General features: G+C 35.9%; 1 protein-coding gene across 7 annotated transcripts in view; it reads left to right on the forward strand.

Annotated features, from left to right (window-relative positions):
- Window positions 1–20,906, forward strand: part of PPP3CB (protein phosphatase 3 catalytic subunit beta) — a 56,049-nt gene that overhangs the window by 32,355 nt on the left and 2,788 nt on the right. The window contains exons 10-14 of one of the 7 annotated variants that reach the window (XM_036437775.2): window positions 4,368–4,445; window positions 11,315–11,341; window positions 14,766–14,850; window positions 15,541–15,638; window positions 16,269–16,572. In XM_036437775.2, coding sequence (XP_036293668.1) covers window positions 4,368–4,445; window positions 11,315–11,341; window positions 14,766–14,850; window positions 15,541–15,638; window positions 16,269–16,306 — 326 coding nt within the window. In that variant the 3' untranslated portion in view covers window positions 16,307–16,572. Of the gene's footprint in view, window positions 1–4,367; window positions 4,446–11,314; window positions 11,342–14,765; window positions 14,851–15,540; window positions 15,639–16,268; window positions 16,573–20,775; window positions 20,806–20,906 lie in introns of those variants that run through there. The other 6 variants (XM_036437766.2, XM_036437769.2, XM_036437770.2 and 3 more) reach the window with 6 other exon arrangements.

The raw sequence follows: 20,906 nt of genomic DNA on the forward strand, positions 1-20,906 counted from the left end.
TGCATAGATTTGCCTATTTTGAACATCGTATATAATAAAAGTCTAATATGCAAATCAACCAAACAGCAGAACGACCAGTCACTGTGATGCACACTGACCACCAGGGAGCAGGTGCTCAACACAGGAGCTGCCCCTGGTGATCAATGTGCTCCTAAAAGGGGGAGTGCAGCAGCAATGGCGGGAGCCTTTCCCACCTCCATGACAGCCCTAAGAATGTCCGACGGACGGCTTACCGTTAGGTCATCCCCCAAGGGCTCCTGGACTGCCAGAGGGTGCAGGCCAGGGTGAGGGACCCCTTCTCCCCTGTGAGTGCATAGATTTTGTGCACTGGGCCTCTAGTTTTATATAAACAGAAACATGCCACCAATATGTGGTCTTTTGTGACTGGCTTCTTTCGATGATATTTTCAAGGTTCACTCCTGTTGTAGCATGAATACTTCATTCCTTTTTGTGACCAAATAATATTCTGTTGTATGTCTACCACTTTTTGCTTATCCAGTCATTAGCTGATGGACATTTTGTTGTTTACACTTTTTTAATATTATGAATAACTAGAGGCCCGGTGCATGAATTCATGCATGGGCGGGGTCCAGCTGGCCTGCCCCGATGGGAGTCAATCAGGGCTGGGCTGGCTGCAGGACGGGCCATGGGAGATTGGGGGTTGGAGGTTCCCCCAACCTCCCATAGCCCGTCCTCTGGCTGGTCCAGCCACAATGCACATCATAGTGGCTGGTTGTTCCAGTTGCTTGGCTTTTATATATATAGATGCTGTGATGGACATTTGTGTACAAGTATTTGTATGGATATGTTTTCATTCTTCTTAGGTATAGAACTGGGAGTAAAATTGCTGAGTCATGTGGATGTTTAACCTTTAGAGTAGGGGTGTCGAACTCAATCAGAGAAGGGGCCAAAATCTAAAATCCAGCCTAAATCGCGGGCCGAATGGTTTACTGAACAGTCATAAACTGTCATTGTGATGGAAATGCAGCGGAGTGCAGTGATGACAGCGCGGTGTGGGCCACATTGCAAGGCCTGGCGGGACGGATTTGGCCCGCGGGCCTTGTGTTTGACACATGTGCTTTAGAGGATTGACCAAACTCTTTTCCAAAGCAGCTGTACCATTTACAATCCCTCCAGCAGTGTATAATAGTTCCGATATTTTCATTTCCTTATCAACTCTTATTTATTATTTATCATTTTATTATAGTCATCATAGTGGATATGAAGTTATCTGTTACTGTAGCTTTGATTTGTATTTTCCTAATGAATAATGATGTTGAGTATATTTTCATGTGTTTATTGCCATTTGAATATTTTCTTTAAAGAAATGTTTATTTGGCCCAGCCAGCATGGCTCAGTGGTTGAACATTGACCTATGAACCAGGAGTCATGGTTTGATTCCCTGTCAGGGCATATGCTCGGGTTCCTGGCTTGATCCCTAGTGTGGGGCATGCAGGAAGCAGCCGGTCAATGATTCTCTAATCATTGATGTGTGTCTCTCTCTCTCTCTCTCTCTCTCTCTCTCTCTCTCTCTCTCTCTCTTTCTTCTTCTTCTTCTTCTTCTTCTTCTTCTTCTTCTTCTTCTTCTTCTCTGAAATCAATAAAACTATACTTAAAAAAAAGAAATGTTTGTTTGAATTCTTTATTCATTTTAATGGATTATTTATCTTTTTATTATTTAGTTGTAAGAATTCTTTATATATTCTAGATGCAAATCCCTTATCCTATATAATAAAGAGATAATATGCAAATTGATCTTCATGCCCTCGCACAAGGTAGCCACGCCCTTGTGGTCAAAGATGGCCGTCAGAGAAAGTAGTTGTGGATAATCAGACCAGCAGGGGAGGGCAGTTGTAGGGAATGGCCTGCAGGGGCGGGAAGTTAGGGGTGACCAGGCTAGCAGGGGAGGGCAGTTGGGGGCAACCAGGCCAGCAGGGGATGGCAGTTGGGAGAGATAGGGCCGGCATGGTAGGGCAATTTGGGGCAATCGGGCTGGCAGAGAGCAGTTAAGTATTGATCAGGCTAGCAGGGGAGTGGTTAGGGGTGATCAGGCTGGCAGGCAGGCGAGCAGTTGGGAGCCAGCAGTCCCAGATTGTGAGAGGGATGTTTGATTGTTGGTATAGGCCTGATACTGGGGTCGGGTCTAAACCGGCAGTTGGACATCCCCTGAGGGGTCCCAGATTAGAGAGGGTGCAGGCTGGGCTGAGGGACACGTCTCCCCAGTGCACGAATTTTGTGCACCGGGCCCCTAGTCAGATATGTTTAGGTCTTTGATCCAATTTGAGTAAATTTTTGTGTGTGATGTGAAGTGGTATGTGCAACTTCATTCTTTGCATATGAATATTCAGTTCCTCCTCACCTTTTGTTGAAAAGACTATTCTTTCTCCACTAATTTTTTTTAGCATCCCTGTCAAAAATCAATTGATCTTAAATGTGAGGTTTTATGTCTGAACACTCAGTTGTATTCCATTGATCTATATAACTATGTCATGTTTTTCTAACTTTTGTTTTAGAATGTCTTATCTGTCCTTCCCTGAGTAAACCCCTACCTCATGACTCTTACCAAAAGCTTTCCTTTCCCTAGCACAGTGTCGGCAAACTCATTAGTCAACAGAGCCAAATATCAATAATACAATGAAATTTCTTTTGAGAGCCAAAAACCAACTTCTGTGCATGGGCCACGAAGTTTCAATAGCACTGTACATGCATGTCCGCACGTGGTATTTTGTGAAAGAGCCACACTCAAGGGGCCAAAGAGCCGCATGTAGCTCACTAGCTGCAGTTTGCTGACTACTGCCCTAGCATATCTTTGGTATACCTATATATACTTATAGTATAGTGCTGTGCTCATCCTTCTTCTGTGGCATGCATATATAATACACACCATATATATTCTTCAGTAGTTAGTAAGCTTTTTGGAGAGTAGGGGTTGGACTTTTATTTTTTATTTATTTATTTTTTTAAAAATGGAATTCATTTTTTTTTTAAAATATATTTTATTGTTTTTGTACAGAGAGAAAGGGAGAGAGATAGCAAGTTAGAAACATCGATGAGAGAGAGTCATAATCAGCTGCCTCTTGCACACCCCCTACTGGGGATGTGCCCGCAACCAACGTATCGATACATGCCCTTGACCGGAATCGAACCCGGGACCCTTCAGTCCCCAAGCCAACGCTCTATCCACTGAGCCAAACCGGTCTCGGCCGGGGGGTTGGACTTTTATATATGAATCCCAGAGCTGTCCATTTTTAGGTGCCATCAGAAGATTGGATAGACATTTTTATTTATTAATTGAAATTTATTGCACTTTTTTTTTTATTTACTCATCTGTCAGATATTTATTTAATGCCTATCATGGGCCAGGCCACTGTTCTAGGCTCTGGGGATACAACAGCCAACAAAACAGCACCCTGCACTCGTGAAGCTTCCATTCTAGTAGGAGAAACAGACAACATACAAGTAGTTTAAGATGGTTGCCAATAAAACCAGCAAGGAAATCCATTTTGAAAGAAAGATCAAGACTGGTGATATAGAATTTGGAATTGTCTTTTAAAAGCTGATACTTTAAACTATATTGTAGTAGATAGAATCACTAAGAAATTTGAGTATATAAAAAGAACATGACCGCAGAGAGAATCTTCAGAATATCCAAATTTGCGGGTAGATGGATAGTCTAAAGGTAGAAAAACCATAAGAGTAGAATTTTGGAAACCAAGAGAAAAATATATAGAATGGTAAAGGTAGATTAAGCCTAAGAACCCATGATAAATAGATCATGGGTTCAGGTTGTTAGTCATTGATAATCTTAAGAATTAAATTTCAGGAGAGTTGTTGGAGCCAGACTTTAAGAGGTCAATTGGGGGGGGGGGGGGGGGAGATACTTTAAACGTGTAATACTTTAAACAATAAAGAATTTAAATTAAAATAAATAATTAAAAAAACACAAAACAGATTGGGTCCTAGGACTTTTTTGCAACAGTGAAACTGCTATGATGTTTTTTGTACTCCTTAATGCTAAATCCATAAGTGAAGAATTTAAATGTATATATGTAGATTTTTTTTATCTCTATAGGTCTTTTTTTCCTCTGAGAGACCTAAAATTTATTCCATAAAGAATCCTCTCTCAGAGTTGTTATTCATAGAATTTTGAATTTCTTTCATTTTGAAAGCCTTTATGTCTTTTAATTTTGACATTCCTGCTACCAGAATGTGTTAGTTTAGGGTTAATCATTTGACCATTTATATAAATAATTGCTGTATTTATATATGAATATTTATATATATATATATATATACATACATATACAGACAGTTGAATATAAGCAGTAAATGTGTAACTTTGTGTTTTCTTTTTTCCTTTGGAATAGTGACAGAAATGTTGGTAAATGTTCTGAGTATTTGCTCTGATGATGAACTGATGACTGAAGGTGAAGACCAATTTGATGGTATGATTATTCATTTTACTATTTTTTCATTGTGAAATGATATCTTTTGAACTGCCAGCTTTAGTACACACTATTTTGCAAAATATAGTCATTGATCTCAAATGACTATGTCATTTGATAAGCAATGGTCACTTTTTCTGATATTATTTTAAGATTTTTAAAATAACTTCAATGATTTTATTTTTGATTGTATGGGGAAGAAGGTAAATTTTGGGGAAAGAATTTGGAAGAAATAACAGAAGGAGAGGAAAACTGAAGGTGTAAAAGGATGTCATTCTTCATGAATATAGACACTGCCTAGAGAAGGAAGGATAAAAATTCTCTTTGTTTTATTGTCATAATATTGCTTAGTGCATCAGAATTTTGTTGTTACTACTTCTTTCCAAAAAGAAACGTAGGCTGTCCCAACTTATCAGTGAGTTGTTATATTCTAAGAAATCACATGTTTAGTTTGAGATTCAGAAAGCATATTTTCCATAGAAACAAAGTTATACCAGTACATGGCTGTTAGTTCTTATGAAAGCCAACCAGCCTATGTACCTAATGTGCATTTGTAGTATAAATTAAAACCGCAGAAACAAAATTCATTTTATTTTAGTTTTGAAATTTTTATTTTAAACTTTTAAATTTAAATATTTATGTAAACTTAATTCACTGAATAAATAAGGACATAAATAACTTATAAGCTAAAAACTTTATTTTCTTCCATATCCCTTCATATCTTTGTTGTAGCATACTTTTCATAGTTATAAATAGTACATAAAATGTTCCCATGCATTAAACATGGTTTGTATAATGGCAAAATTTAATAACTTTTTCTAAGTTTATTAATATATAATAGTTTTCATAGTTAATTTTGTTTTTGTTTTTGCATTTGGGTAATTTTAAGTTATCCTTATTATGAGTAAACATATTTGTACAATAATTTTTATTTTCTTTCTTGGAATAAATTTCTAAAAGAGAATTATAGAGTAAAGAATATAAATTTTAGCTATGAATTGCCAGATTACTTTGCAGAAGAATTGAACCAGTGTGAAGTGCTTCTAGCAATGAATCCATTAATCTATTTCTCCACAGGCCCACCTCATTGGATTTTGCTCATTTTTACTTATTTTGCTTGGTGGCTATATAGAAAGAAATTATAGTTGGCTTAATTTACAGTTCATTGAAATTAAGGGAAGAAATTACTGTCTACTTTTCTAACAGTGTAAACCATCCATTTCAGTTGACCCCTTATCAAGTAAAATCTGAATAAAACCTATTTTGATATTTCTCTATTTACAAACAGGTTTGATTCTTTAATTTAATAAATATTTATTGTTCAGATTATTACAATTGCTCCTCTTTTTCCCCCCATAGCTCGTCTCCACCCAGTTCCCACCCACACTCTGCCCTTACCACCCCCCACTATCCTCACCCATAGGTATACGATTTTTGTCCAGTCTCTTCCTGCACCCCACACACTCTTTCCCCCCGAGTATTGTCAGTCCACTCTCTTTCTATGCCCCTTATTCTATTGTATTCACCAGTTTATTCTGTTCCTCAGATTTTTTTATTCACTTGATTTTTAGATTCACTGGTTGATAGATATGTATTTGTTGTTCATAATTTTTATCTTTACCTTTTTCTTTTTCTTCCCCTTCTTACAGAATACCTTTCAGCATTTTATATGATACTGGTTTGGCAGGGATGAACTTCTTTAGCTTTTTCTTATCTTGTGAAGCTCTTTATCTGCCCTTCAATTTTGAATGATAGCTTTGCTGGGTAGAATAATCTTGGTTGTAGGTTCTTGCTATTCATCACTTTGAATATTTCTTGCCACTCCCGTCTAGTTTGCATAGTTTCTGTTGAGAAATCAGCAGACAGTCGTATGGGTGCTCCCTTGTAGGTAACTGTTTTTCTCTTGCTGTTTTTAATATTCTCTATTTGTCTTTTGCTCTTGGCATTTTAATTATGTGTCTTGGTGTAGTCCTCTTTGGATTCCTTTTGTTTGAGGTTCTGTGTGCTTCCTGGACTTGTAAGTCTATTTCTTTCACCAGGTGGGGGAAGTTTTCTTCACATAGGTTTTCAGTATCTTGTTCTCTCTCTTCTTCTGGCACCTCAGTAATTCGGATGTTGGTACACTTGATGTTGTCCCAGAGGCTCCTTTCACTATTTTCATTCTTTTTTCTTTTTGCTTTTTCAGTTGAGTGTTTTTTGCTTCTTTGTATTTCAATTCTTTGACTTGATTCTTGCAGTCCTCTAGTCTGCTGTTAGAGCTCTGTATGAATTTTTTTAAATCAGTCAGTGTATGTTTAATTTCTAGTTGGTCCTTTCTCATATCCTTGAGCGTCTTGCTAAATTTATTGGCCTTTTTTTCTTTTTTTTTCTTTTTTTTATTTTATTGATTTTTTTTTTGCCCCCCTTTCTCCATCCCACACATCCCCTCCCTCCCCAATTTATTGGCCTTTTCTTGAAAATTATTGAAAAAACCTTATAACTGTGGTTTTGAACTCTATATCCAGTTGTTTGCTTTCCTCTATTTCTTTCATTTGTGACCTGTTTCTTTGTCTCTACATTTTGGCTGCTTCCCTGAGTTGATAGAGTGGCTTTGTGTGCTAGGTTTCCTATAAGGCCCAGTGGCTCAGCCTCCCCAGTTATCTAGGTGGACACTCTTGGTGCACCCCTTTGTGGGCTGTGTGTACAGTCTCTTAGTTAAGCCTTGATTGTTGTTGGTATCACTGGGAGGAATTGACCTCCAGGCCAATTGGCTGTGAGGATCAGCTGTGTCTACACTGGGAGAACTTCAGTGCTGGAGACACCCTTATGGGGAAAAACTTGCAAAGCCTCTGTTCTTAGCTTGAATGGGGTAGAGTCTCAAGGCGGAGTAGATAGCATTGGTTTCTCATCAGCTCTGCCCTAATAGGCCCCTGTGTCTCTGTCTTATGGTAATTGCTGCAAGGACCTCTGAGAGAAAGCCACCCTCAAGTTCCGCCCGCTGTAGACTTTCTCCCTGAATGAGTCTAGGTCCCCAGAGTCTTGCCCAGAACTGGAGTTTAGCGCAGTCTGGAGCTTTTGTCTCCCTCCAACTTGAGAAAGCCAGCCGCGCACTCAGTTGCCAGTCCTCTCCGTGCGCGCCTCAGTACCTCTGCTTCCTGCAGCTCCTCTGAGACTCAGTGTGCTTTTCTCTTTCCTTCTAGTTGTAGAATTTCCACTCAGCCAGCCTTCCTGTGGTTCTGGATGATGTCCGTTATACCTTTCAGTTGGGGTTTTGAAATTGTTGTACAAGGCAACAGGTTAGGTGTTTACTTATGCCTCTTTCTTGGTTTCAAGGCACTTTTTTTTTTAACCAGGTTTGATTCTTAAACCCTGTTGTAAGCCTGTCTGTTCAAAGCGTCAGTGTGCAAGTGTCTGCAATTGCCATCTGTTGGTGACAGGCAGAGATATGCTTTTTTTCTCTCTAGTTTTTTAGAGTAAAATAAATTATGTCAGTTTTGGGGGGGAGCTTTACTGAATAGTATTAATTTTTCCTTATTTTGACTATCTCTCTTTTTCATGTTTGTGTACAAGTTTTTAATTTTAACATGTTTCATATTTCTCTTTTCCATACAATTTTTTAAAAACATTTTTATTGATTTCAGAGAGGAAAGGAGAAGGAGAGAAAGATAGAAACATCTGTGGATGAGAGATTGTTATTGATTGGCTGCCTCCTGCATGCCCCCCACTGAGGATCGATCCCACACCCAGGCATCCAGGCATGTGCCCGCACCAGGAATCAAACTGTGACCTTTTAGTTCATAGGTTGATGCTCAACCACTGAGCCATGTTGGCTGGGCCATACAATTTTTAAATAGTTTTAATTAAGCATTTCTTTTCCCTGTTCTACCATTTTTTTAAGGCCAGGTCTGGGTTCAGATTCTAGTTCCTTATAATGGCTGTGTGGCCTCAGGCAAGTTACTTAACCTTTCTGAACCTCAATTTTTTTATCTTCCAAATGAAGATAATGGTAATTACTTCGTAATGTTATAGGTATTGATATAATGACTGAAATAATTTTTGGTACATAGCCCACTAATATTTTCAGATACACTTTTGTGTTAATTTTCCAAATTCTGTGAAATACCTAGTAAGAGTTTTCATTGCAATTATATTAAAACTATATATCTAGCCCTAGACTGTTCGGCTCAGTGGATAGAGCATTGGCCCGCAGACTGAAGGGTTTTGGGTTCAATTATGGTCAAGGGCACATAGCTCGGTTGCAGGTTCTATCCCTGGCTCTTGCCAGAGCTCGTGTGGGAGACAATCAATTGAGGTGTCTCTCTCACATTGATGTTACTCTCTGTCTCTTCCCCCTCCACTTTCTCTAAAAATCAACAGAAAAATATCCTTGGGTGAGGATTAACAAAAACAATACAAAACTATCTAAATCTAGGAAGCTTTTTAAAAATTTAGTTTTCCAAACTAAGATCAAGCTCTTTTGCTCTATATAATTAGTTCACTTACTATAATATCTTATTTAATATATTTAATACATAATTATTCCACTTAAAATTACCATTTTCCTTTGGGAAAAAAATTGTTATTCTCAAGTTAAATTAATACTTTAATATTTTATATTCTTATTACTATTATAACTGGTTGTCTCTGAGCATAATTTTCTGTGTATAAAGAAATTACATATTTGTGGGTTTATCTAATGTTCAACAGCTTGGGTCAGAAAAATTATTTTCTATGGTAATTAGTATTTTGTTTCTCTTAAGTCATTTGCAAAAAGCTGATATTATTTTTTTTATATTGTTTCCTTTTCTTTTTATTCTTTAAAAATTACATCAATATTGTTAAATAGGAGCAATGAGAGGTAATGCTTCAGTCCTCTTCCTGTAATAAAAGGGAAAAAACATTTTCTGGTTAAATCTAGGATTGTATGTGGTTTAAATACCTATGATTTATATGAATATAAATCTTTTTTGGGAATTCGATTGGAAATATAAAATAGTAGTATAGTTTTGAGGTTTAATGTGTCTTATCAATATTTTCCCTATCAGTAATAAATTATGCTTATTCATGCACTTGTTATATCATTTTTACACTCCAGGGATGAATCACATTTGATTATTAAAGAGGCAGTGTGAAAAGGACCAGTGGGTCAGATGTCTCAGAGCTACCATTGTACTACTAGCTGTGTAATCCTGGAAAAGTTACCTAACTTCTCAGGATCTTCTCATTCGTAGATTGAGGGAATAATAGAGAGGATGAAGATTCTTTCCCACTCTTAAGTAATTTTAAAAATTGGTAGCACTATTTATGACAGTGTTTCTTTAAGAAAATATAATGAATTCCTCTTTTTTTCACCTTATACTCAAGTATTAGAAGCAAGGACTCCAAGGAAATGTTAAGAGTGTGGCTCTTGGAGTATGCATGAGGGAATGAGTGGTTTAGGGGAGGAAGAACAGTGAGGAATGAGGAAAAGGGGATAAAATTAGGATAGATACTGGGCTGGGAAAGGGAAAAGAGCTTTGGGAAGTAGGTTTATTTTCCTTTCTTAGTCGTATTTCTTCATTTTCCCCCCATAATTCTGTCCATCTTTTCTTCTTTCCTTTCACCATGATAGAATGTCTTCTGTCCTCTCCTCCTTTTTCTCTTCAGCAGTGGAACCATCCTATGGACTGGGCCTGGGGAGAAATCCGACTTAAAAATAAAACTTGGCTGAGCAGGGATTTCTGTAACGATTTAGCTTTTCTGTGGGAAAAGAGGGAGAACAAGATTGGAGATTTCCCAGTGGCAGGAAGGAAAGAGTAATTTTTGCATATTCAGGTTTGAAAAAGGGTGAAGGAATAAGATTCTTTTTCTTTTTAAGTGATAGTCTTTGGTTTTCTGTATTGTTTAATAATGTATGTGTGGGGTTATTGTTAAGTCAAATATTTGCATAAACATTGCAAGTATAAATGTATATAGCATTCATTTTAGAGGTATTATTTAATTATTAAAGAATTTTTGAACACTGATTACTGTTATATCTTGAGTTTGGTAAAGAAAATACATAACTCATATGTACTATAATTTTACTATACTAAAACTGCATTTCCTATCATTGGAATCATGTATCTCATTCAGCATTAGAATGGAAGATACGGAGAGCCCAGATGAAACATCTCTGCTGCCTACTCTTAGAGCTGTTACTTGCTTTGAAACAGTCTGTTAACTATTTCTGCAAAAAGATGTCCCTCAAACTTTCAGATTCTATTAGGAACCAAAAGCACATACTATTGATCCTGAGTGTGAGCAAAGTTTCTACAATTCAGATTCAAGAAATTGTGTGCTCTTGTTATGAAGTGCGGGAGCTTAGTCTTTCCTTCATTGGGAGTGGGTGAGGTTTTCCACTGAGGTAGTTAATAAAGTTACCTACATTTCTCTGTATATACTACAGATTTTGCAGATGTTGGTGTCCTTGAAGAACCACATGAGTTTGTATCATATTTGTGTCATTACCTTTCACTTAACATACTTCCATGAGTGATAGATTTCTTTAGGAGTATCAATATAAATGTGCAATTGTTGTTAGCACAGTCTTTTATCAGTCTTATGTGTTTTCACATGTATTTTTGTCCCTAATTTGTCTACTCTCACCAAGTATTATACTTATTCTGTCCATAATTTCTTCTGAACACATATCTTTTAAGAAATCTTTCCTTTAGAGCTCTACACAGTGGCATCCCTCTTTTATTTACAATACTACATTTTTCAATTTTCAAATATGAGGGTCTTCATTTTTCTCTCTTTCTACATTCATTCTTCAGTACCACTGCCAAGTTAAATCTCTATCTTTTTATTTGTCTCAACCACCTTTTCTTCATCATTCACTTCCTTTTTTCTGGACTCTCCATCTGAAGAACGGCTCATATATGGCAATAAAAAAGGTACAGACCAGACAGAGTAACATTGTTTTGAAATATGACTTCATAAGTTGTCCTCATGTCCATGTAAGTCAGCACATTCATTGAGTACTCTTTATGCAGAGTCCTCTTGGGCCTTGTGAAAGTTTAGTTTAAGTTTTATCTATGTTAGAATTTGATGTTTTAGAAGTCATATTCCAAGATATCTGTCTTTCTGTGCATGGAAATATTTTCCCCTCTTTTTCATTCCTCTTGTTTTTAAATTTCATTCTTTTGCTTATTTGTAATGTTTTGTACTTTTCCCTGCATGATTAGGGGTGTTGGATTGTCTGTCTATTCCCCGAAGTAATTTTACTGTGGGCATTTACTTTAATATTATGCATGATGTGTTTGTAGACTGATTTAAAACCCTGATTTGTACAATGCGTTTATATTCCAGTGAATTTTTAAATTTTAAATCTCTAGTTTACATAGCATTCAGTTTTACAGGTATATAAATTAAGACTGAAAATTCAATATACTCTATTACAGCCATCACCATACCCCTCTCCTAGCTATTTAAAAAATCTTGTCAAATTTAAAACAAAATGTATATATTAATTTATTTTAGGAGAATCAGACTTACTTTATATCCTTGGGTAAAATACTTAGTAAACTTGATTTATTTGTCTATAAAATGAGGAGATTTAACTTTGCAATATCTTTAATGTTTTTTCAAATTCTAATATTGTACAATTCTGAGACTTTTAGGTTTTTTTTTGTTTTGTTTTATTTCATCTTAAAAATACCTGTGTGGTGCCATGGTACCAATACCAGTTTGGACTTGTAAAAGCTGTAGTTTCAGTACTCATAATATTGCCCTTTATAGCATCATAAAGATGGTCATGGAGCCTATTTTCTCTAAAATGTGTCTTGTTTTCATCTTTGAAATTGGATGTCTATTCTGTTTCCTTGCAGTAAGGTCCAGTCATTATCATAGTTTTTAATTATATATGTTTGTGGGATGCTTGAATTTTAAGTGAGTTGCTCTAGCCCAGAAGACTATGATTGTTCAGACCATTGTATACCTAAGGCCCCTTTTGGTCCAGTGTCTTTAACCTTTCCTTAACTTTCTCCTCAACCATGGTGCTTCCCTATGTGTGTTTTCATCATGCTGAAGCACAGTTCTAAGAAACCATACTCTTGGGTCCCGAGTGATTCTAGATGCTGAATATGAGATGACAGGACTGAGATTGATGTTGTTTTTTTTAGTGTTTCATCAGCTAAATATTCAGTTATTTTGGTATGTTCTCTTCTGTATCAGTGATAGACAGCACAACTAACCCTTTAGAAATGAAGCATTAGAGAGCATATGAGATCTGCTCCTCAGCAATTGTCCTCATTTTTGGCTCAAATAAAGTCATAGAAATTCTCAAAAGGGAGGAAGGAAGGAAAGAAGGAAGGAGAGAGAGAAGGCAAAGAAAAAAATAAAAGAAATGAAGTATTGGTGATCCTTTAGGTATTTTTTAGGGAGTCTTTTCTCATTGCTCACTCTCCTTGTGTCTTACTCACCTAGGGATGCGAGAACTTGTATATATTTGCATGACCTTAGGAGATAGCTAGTTTATGAGGTTGAGATGCACGTTGCCCTTAGTTCTGAGTCACCTGCGTAGTAATGGCTTCATATCATTATTTTTAGAGAGCAAGGAAGTTTATTTTGTCATATTTGGGTCTAGTAATAATTAATGTCGTTTTAAAACATTCGTTTAAAATCTTGCTTGGCGTTGACTTGTATTGACATAACCTTCAAACACGTGGTATCTACAGAACGTGTGAAGTGCAATTAACAAGTTTTGCTTGAAAAAGTTTGTGTTTGGTTTGGTTTTTGTTGCAAAACTAGGGCTAAGAAGATGGCGGATGAAGAGCATATTCGGCACTGCATGCTTTACGAGTTCCAATTAGGAAGAAAAGCAAGTGAGGCTGCAAAAAACATCTGTAGTGCTCTTGGTCAAGATGCAGTTAGTGCCAGAAAATGCCAGCGTTGGTTTGAGAAATTTCGCGAGGGAAATTTTTCGTTAGATGACAAGAGTGGTCGAGGCCGTGTGTCCAATTTTGATCAAGAAGCTCTTCAAGCTCTTTTGGTGCAAAATCCTCAAATTACCCAACAAGAGCTTGCGAAAACTTTAAATTGTTCACAAAAAACAATTTCCAATCAATTGCGTGCACTTGGCAAAGTCCAAAAGTTTGGAAAATAGGTTCCTCATGAGTTGACCGACAACAACCGTAATCAAAGAGTCACAATTTGCAGTTCGCTCCTCTCTTGTCAAAACCGTTTGCCATTTTTAGAGCAAATTGTTACCGGAGATGAAAAATGGGTGCTGAATGTTAATTTGAAAAGGCGGCCTCAATGGTTGGACAAAAATGAGGCTCCGCAGCCTACGCCAAAACCTGACTTGCATGCGAAAAAGGTGATGTTGTGTGTTTGGTGGAATTTTAAAGGAATTCTTCATTATGAACTTTTACCATCTAACCAAACCATTACAAGTGCAGTGTATAGTGCCCAATTGGAAAGGTTAGCCCAAGCTTTAAGAGAAAAAGAACCCGTGCTGATTAATCGGAAGGGCGTAATTCTTCACCACAATAACGCACGACCGCATACTGCAAGAATCACTGCTGAAAAACTGCGCCAGTTGGAATGGGAAGTTCTCCCTCAACCTGCATATTCTCCTGATATTGCCCCTTCCGATTACCATTTGTTTCGTTCTTTGCAAAACTTTCTTCTTGGAAAAAAATTTAATAATGAAGAATGCCTCAAAAATGCATTGACCGAATTTTTTGCATCAAAATCACAAGAATTTTACAACAGAGGGATTAAAATGCTTCCTGAGCGTTGGGCACAAGTAGTAGAAAACAACGGCAACTATATTGTTGATTAAATTTTGTTGTATTGTTTAAATAAATTTGATTTAAAAAAGTATTAGAAAACGACATTAATTATTACTAGACCTAATAGTATAGTGAGATATTTCCAGCCTGCATGCCAAAGGCTTTTATAATAGTTAAACAGAAAACTACAGGCTACTACCCATTTTTGTCTGTTAGTCTGCATGCCAGTGGCTCTCGTGAGAATAAAAGACTGTAGGGTTGTTATCTTTTTTTGTCATTTGTTTTGTGATACAAGTTGGGTTGTAGTTTCTTCCCTTTGCCGTTTTATTAATATTCAGTAGAGTGGGCGTCATGAAGTTTATGGATTACTTTTCATTTTCATCTGTATCAGACCCCAGTTATTAGATCAATGTCGAGCTAAACATTAAAGGAGTAAGAAGCTTTTTGGCATGAGTTTATCTAGTCTTCTACATGTGAGCTGGTGGCAGGGGGCCTGGTGTTGGTTCAGATGAGTGTGAAACAGGCTAATAGAATGGTGCAAGTGAATGCCCTAAACCTAAGTCTTTATTTATTCCATTGAAAGTAGGTTCAGCTGCTGCTCGGAAAGAAATCATAAGAAACAAAATTCGAGCAATTGGCAAGATGGCAAGAGTCTTCTCTGTTCTCAGGTAATGATACATTTTTCTAATTATTTGTTTCAGAGAAATTATTTGTGTTGTGCTTTGTTGACAAGCAGTGTTCTGTTTGACATCTAAAAGTAATGTAGTAGTATGCTCTCTATAAATAAGTTCTGCATTTACACATTGAAGAGGGGAACACAGGTCCCTTTGAAACTAGGGTTTTTGGCTCTTGTGATTATTATTATTCACCTTTGGTATCTCTTGTCCTTAGTGATAAAGAATCTACACATTGAAAATTAAAGCAAACTAAGAAGGAAGGGGCACTTTTTAGAGTGTTTTTTTATTAATTTGCTCATCTGTATAAGAAGTCCCTTTTGTTGGAGCTACAAATTATCTTCCTGAGGCTCATTTAGGAAGGGCTCACATGAATGGGTCAGTCCCATTGATGATAAACCATGATAAATATATGGTAAATATATTTACCATGATAAATATATGGTAAATATATTTATTTAATAAAGTTTTTCATAAAAAAACTATATGCTTCAGTAGTGAAGTACAGCTTCATATCTGAAGCATTTAGAATAGGGGAAAATGTATATCTTGCAATTGAGAAAAATATGGTAATAGTAATGCATATCATAAATTATATGCATGGGTTATATCTGGACCCATCTTCTCTTTTAAACTAAGCACTTATTGGATGCCTTTGATGTCTGTTATATCTTTCTGCTATAGGGAGGAGAGTGAAAGTGTGCTGACACTCAAAGGTCTGACTCCCACAGGAATGTTGCCTAGCGGAGTGTTGGCGGGAGGACGGCAGACCCTGCAAAGTGGTAATGATGTTATGCAACTTGCTGTGCCTCAGATGGATTGGGGCACACCTCACTCTTTTGCTAACAATACACATAATGCATGCAGGGAATTCCTTCTGCTTTTTAGTTCCTGTCTCAGCAGCTGACATACGTGGAATACTATATGATAAGTAGTATCTGATTAATAACCTGAGCAGGGCAGAAAATTGACAATGTGTATTCATTTCAATTGAAAATAATAGTCTTAGCTTTTCATGAAATGATATGGGAGCAGCTCCTATCATAATGTCTGAAATATTTATTTAATTAATTATTTATTTATTGATCTAATGCACTCTTTTCTTTTAAAAGTCCCAGTTTCAGAATGTGAATCTAGGATATGCTATATTACTAAAATGGAAATGTAATTTCAACTTTCTTATTTTTTAAAATTTATATAATTGTATTAACTATGCTTTTATTATCAGATACTTAATTTTAGAATTAATAATATGCTTGGGCCCAGAACACTACTTATGCACTTACTTGCTAAAAGATTTGTGCAAGGTTTTGTACCCTGGTAAATGATGCCAAAGTTTGTTTTCTGTGGTGTTTGTCAAATGTTCTATGTATAATCAACTGTCTGTAACATGCTGTTTCCTTCCTCTGCAGATGTAGCTGCTTTCCTAAATCTGTCTGTCTTTCTTTAGGTTAGCTGTATGTCTGTAAAAGTATGTTAAATTACTCTATCAGACATTTGTCTGCCTTTTGATGTCGAAGCAACTTTGTAGCACCTTGTTTTGAAGTTTGCTGCATTCCGTTGCTGCACTTTGTGCATTCTGAACATGAATGTATCATTAGATATTAAGTTATTGTTATAAGGGGTTAAATTTAAATCCTGTAAGTCAAAATCAAAAGGGTGTTATTAAGTGTGCCTTTATTTTGCATGAAAATAAAAAGAATTATACGTAAAGCATTCCTGTAATCTGGCTCATTGAATATATTTTTTTTTAACTTTTTTTTAATAGTAAATATTTGTGTAAAATACTGGGTTAACTTTTTGAAAGCCCATTACAGATTAAATAGACGAGTGTTGTGAATGTTATAGACTATGCACAGTAACTCTAAGTCTAGATTTCTTCCCTTGTGGTTGGATAGCAAAAAATGTAATATGAAAACTTAATTTACATTTTATTGTAGCTACTTTTGACAGCCCTCCAAGGGTCCCTGCTCTATTAAAACGGGTAGCAATAAATGTGATGTTTTTCTTAGTCACGATTAACACTTTCTTTTTGGTGTTATAATTAGGAAATGTTTAAAGCAAAAACAAAAAGGAAATTTTAAAGTTTAAGATAAATTTAAATTTGATTGGCTTTTCACAATTTCATTTCCCTCAGTCTCTTAATAAATGCTTAAATAAGTAAAAATATTTTTTTCTGTAGACAAATAATTTCTACTTGTAGCCTATTTATGTTCTATTTTATGTGTTATTGTGTTGTCTGCTACCACCACTGGCATGTGTGAGAAATACAGCTATGCTTTGAAATTGCAGTTTCAAGTTTTTATTCTGGATGAAGTCTTCTTTTTTGATTTATCTACAAATCTGCTTTTATTTTCTTTATTTCCCTTGCCCTCTATTTCTTTATTATATTGTAAACATTAGACAAATGAATTAAAAAAATTTGATTGAAACAAATTAAAATCTTAAGCATTCAATAAAACTTGTAACAGTGTTAATAGAAAAAGGATGAGTTTTAATAGCTTGAAAAATGTTATACCCTTTCCCTTTGTTCAGAAAAGAAAAAGAAAACTGAAAGGGTTTCATACACAAATAAATTGATTTCAGTGAGGAAGGGAGAGAGATAGAAACATCAATGATGAGAGAGAATGATTAATTGGTGGCCTCCTGTACGCCCCCTACTGGGGGGGATTGAGCCCGCAGCCAGGGCCTGTGTCCTTGGCCTGAATGGAGCCTGGGACCCTTTAATCCGCAGGCCAATGCTCTATCCACTTAGCCAAATCAGCTAGGGTCTTCAGGGAAGGTTTGAAAGACAACTTCACGGAAAGAACTGTGAGTTACTGGTTGGTGCTGAGTTAACGAGATCCAATTTGGAAAACTGATAGCTCCCTAGTTCTGCCAGTGATGGCTCTTGATAGAGTAGTTTGACTATTTGGTTGAAGTGATTTCCCTAGTATAAGATTAACATATTTTGAAACAAATCATGAAACTCATACAAAAGCTGCAATTTTGTTTTTTTACAAGCTTATCTAACATTTTAAATCTAACATTTTAAATTTTAGTAGACACGTTTCCTGACCTCAATAACTGGAAATTAAGTATTGCAAAAAGAAAGTTTTTAAATTCTAAGATCTCAGTTCCGTTGTCAGAAAATAAAAATTGTATTCTCAATAACTCTAATGTTAATTTGTGATATTTCTCGTGTTACTACAAACTGCACAACTCCACTGGAGTAGTAGTTAATATAGTTTTTGTTCATTTTCTTCATGGAAATTTGATTGAGAGCTAGCCCTTTATTGCTAACTTCATTAAGAGCTACCGTATTTTTCGGACCATAAGATGCACTTTTTTTCCCCCAGAAGTGGGGCGGGGGGGGGGGGGGGGAAATCCCTGCATCTTATGGTCCAAATATAGCCTACACATATACTTTTAAAAAAAAGTTTTTACTTGCCCGGCTCTGTGTGGTCTCTGTGTGCTTGCCTGGCTCTAAAATGGTTCTAAAGGCTGCTGTTTACTTTACAGGGTTGATTACATGTGTTTATGACTGTGATGTTGGGTTTTAATGCACATAAAATATTTTAGGACACTATTTGTTTCAGAATCTTTTTTTCTTCATTTCCCTTCTCTAAAAACTGGTGCGTCTTATGGTCCGGAGTGTCTTATGGTCTGAAAAATACGGTATATGGGAAAATATATGGCCATCTCTGTTTTTAGTAATGTCTAATTCCTCTTGATCATTTATCTTGTATAATATTGTGGAACACAATTTGAGATAGCACTATACTAAAACTTTTTAAGGCCATGTCAAGATGGTCTATAAAACTGAAAACAAGTAGAGGAAAAATAGTGCCTTTCAGATAAAATTTTGCAATTATCAGATCTTTTTCTTTTCACTTCAATATTCGAGTTTCAAATTAACTTTTTAAGTTTGACATTCAAGTTTGACATGTTATGCAGCTTTGAGTATGATAAGCTATTTTCTATTCTTCAAAGAATTTAGAATCATTTAGAGACCTCAGGAAAGGACAGAGATTATCATTTGACCTATAAAACATTTTTTTACATATCATATTTAAAGTCCATAGAACAATTTCAAAAATACAATGTCACATTTCATTATTTTAAAAGTTTATTAGTAGACTTAAACTATTGACACACTAAAAAAAAGTACAGATGACATCCTTAAAACTTAAAAACAAACTTTTGACACACTCAAATGCCAATTCTTATAGTGACATGTTTTTATTTTTAATTCATTGCCATATATATTGTAATACAAGTTATTAAATATTTCATATAAAATTACTTTTGTATTACAAACTCTAAAAATATTCTAATTGGAATTTTCTAAATTATAAAGAAAATAGTCTATATTTTGAAGAATAGGTGTTCCAAGGCTGGTCAAGATAAGATACTTGATTTATCCCAGTTTTCTGTCTGGGAAAATTCTAAGAGTATTGTCCAAATGTACAGGGCTAGATTTTGTAAATGGTGATTTGTACAGTGATATGCAATAAATATGTCTGCTTTTATTTATTTTTCATGGTTAAGGAGAATTAATTCTTCTCTATTCAGTGTTCATCCTACTTCTTTTGGTTCCCCATTTCATTTTATTATCTGGTTAAGTTCAGCAACCTTTTCTAATGTAGTCTACTTTAATTCCTTAGACTCATCAATGTCCTTTCACATAAAAAATTGTTTTGGATAAAATTTATTTCTAAATGATGTGTACTGCTAAAAGGTTGTTTCCAGAATAATTCTAAGTGGCCTATTCTAGAAGCAAAATAGAAGGGATATGGCATTATTGTTGTAAATATTCTGAGTATGTTTATTTGGCTAATGTGGAGAATTGGCACTATTGTCCTCATTCTCAATGTGAGTGTTTTATACAATTTGAACAGAACTGAGCTGAAGGAATCTTTGACTATAAAATGTATAATAAAATATGTTGAAATTCCCTAAATGGGGTAGAGACAAGCTTTACCAAGAATGCATTTCTTATTTATATGACCTATGTATATGTTCACATCATAAAATAATTAGGATTTATTGCCCATATGACCTCAGTTCATTCTCTTGATTCCTTTCTACTGTAGTTGGTAGCTGGGATTGAAAAGATGTTCAATAGCCATTTATATGTCCTCACTTAAGAATGTAGGTTATTAGTACCTGAGGCAGATTTGAGTTCATGATAAACTGAACATAAGTGGATTTTATTAAGGCTATAGATATTAATATCTTTAGCTATTTGGAACACCAGTGTTAGAATAGAAAGGAAGTTCCTCATAGACAAGAGGGGTCCTTTTAGATTACCCACAAAGAACAGAGCTCCAGAACTGTTCTACTTAGAGAAATTCACCCTGTTTACTGCCCTTAAATTTCGTTGTAGCCATACCAATTTTTGCAGCTTATGCTTTGCGCTATGAATCAGAAGCAACAGGAATAACATTGCTAACTTTTCCTAGTTTATATCTTAGGGAACCAACCGGTAATGAGTATTACTTTAAAGTAAAGAATCTCTTGTTTGTTCTCCTGCTACAATTCTACCATCATAATTTCACCCTAGAGAATTTCCTTGTGATTGTGAAGGGTATGATATAATAAACTTGGGAAAATTCTAAGGCCATCACAACACTGAACTCAAGATGGGTAATTAATACCGGAGTGCATTTGCATGGGTGCTGAGTGTCTGTGTATACAGAAGATCTGTGTGTTCTGTGCTCTGAGCAATGTTGTCATAGTGCTGTGTGTAAACTGTGCTGTATTAGGAAGGGGTATTGGATGGGGCTCTGCAATACGGGTACTATTATGTTAAATTGTAAATGATGATGTAGTATGGGGTATGTGATATTTTAAGTGATCATTGCCTTTTCTGCTGTACAATATGACCCTTCTCATCTCTCTCATTCATTTTGCATGCCTCTGCTCACTTCTGTACAGCCACAGTTGAGGCTATTGAGGCTGAAAAAGGTACGATCAGAGGCCTTGTGCTGGGCAGGGAACTGTGGTGTGTGGGTGGGCATCAGAGAATGTCCTGTGGATGTGTCTTGCACAACCCAAGATGAATCAGG

The sequence above is a fragment of the Pipistrellus kuhlii genome, unplaced genomic scaffold (genome assembly GCF_014108245.1).
Source record: "Pipistrellus kuhlii isolate mPipKuh1 unplaced genomic scaffold, mPipKuh1.p scaffold_m20_p_15, whole genome shotgun sequence".
NCBI lineage: Eukaryota > Metazoa > Chordata > Mammalia > Chiroptera > Vespertilionidae > Pipistrellus > Pipistrellus kuhlii.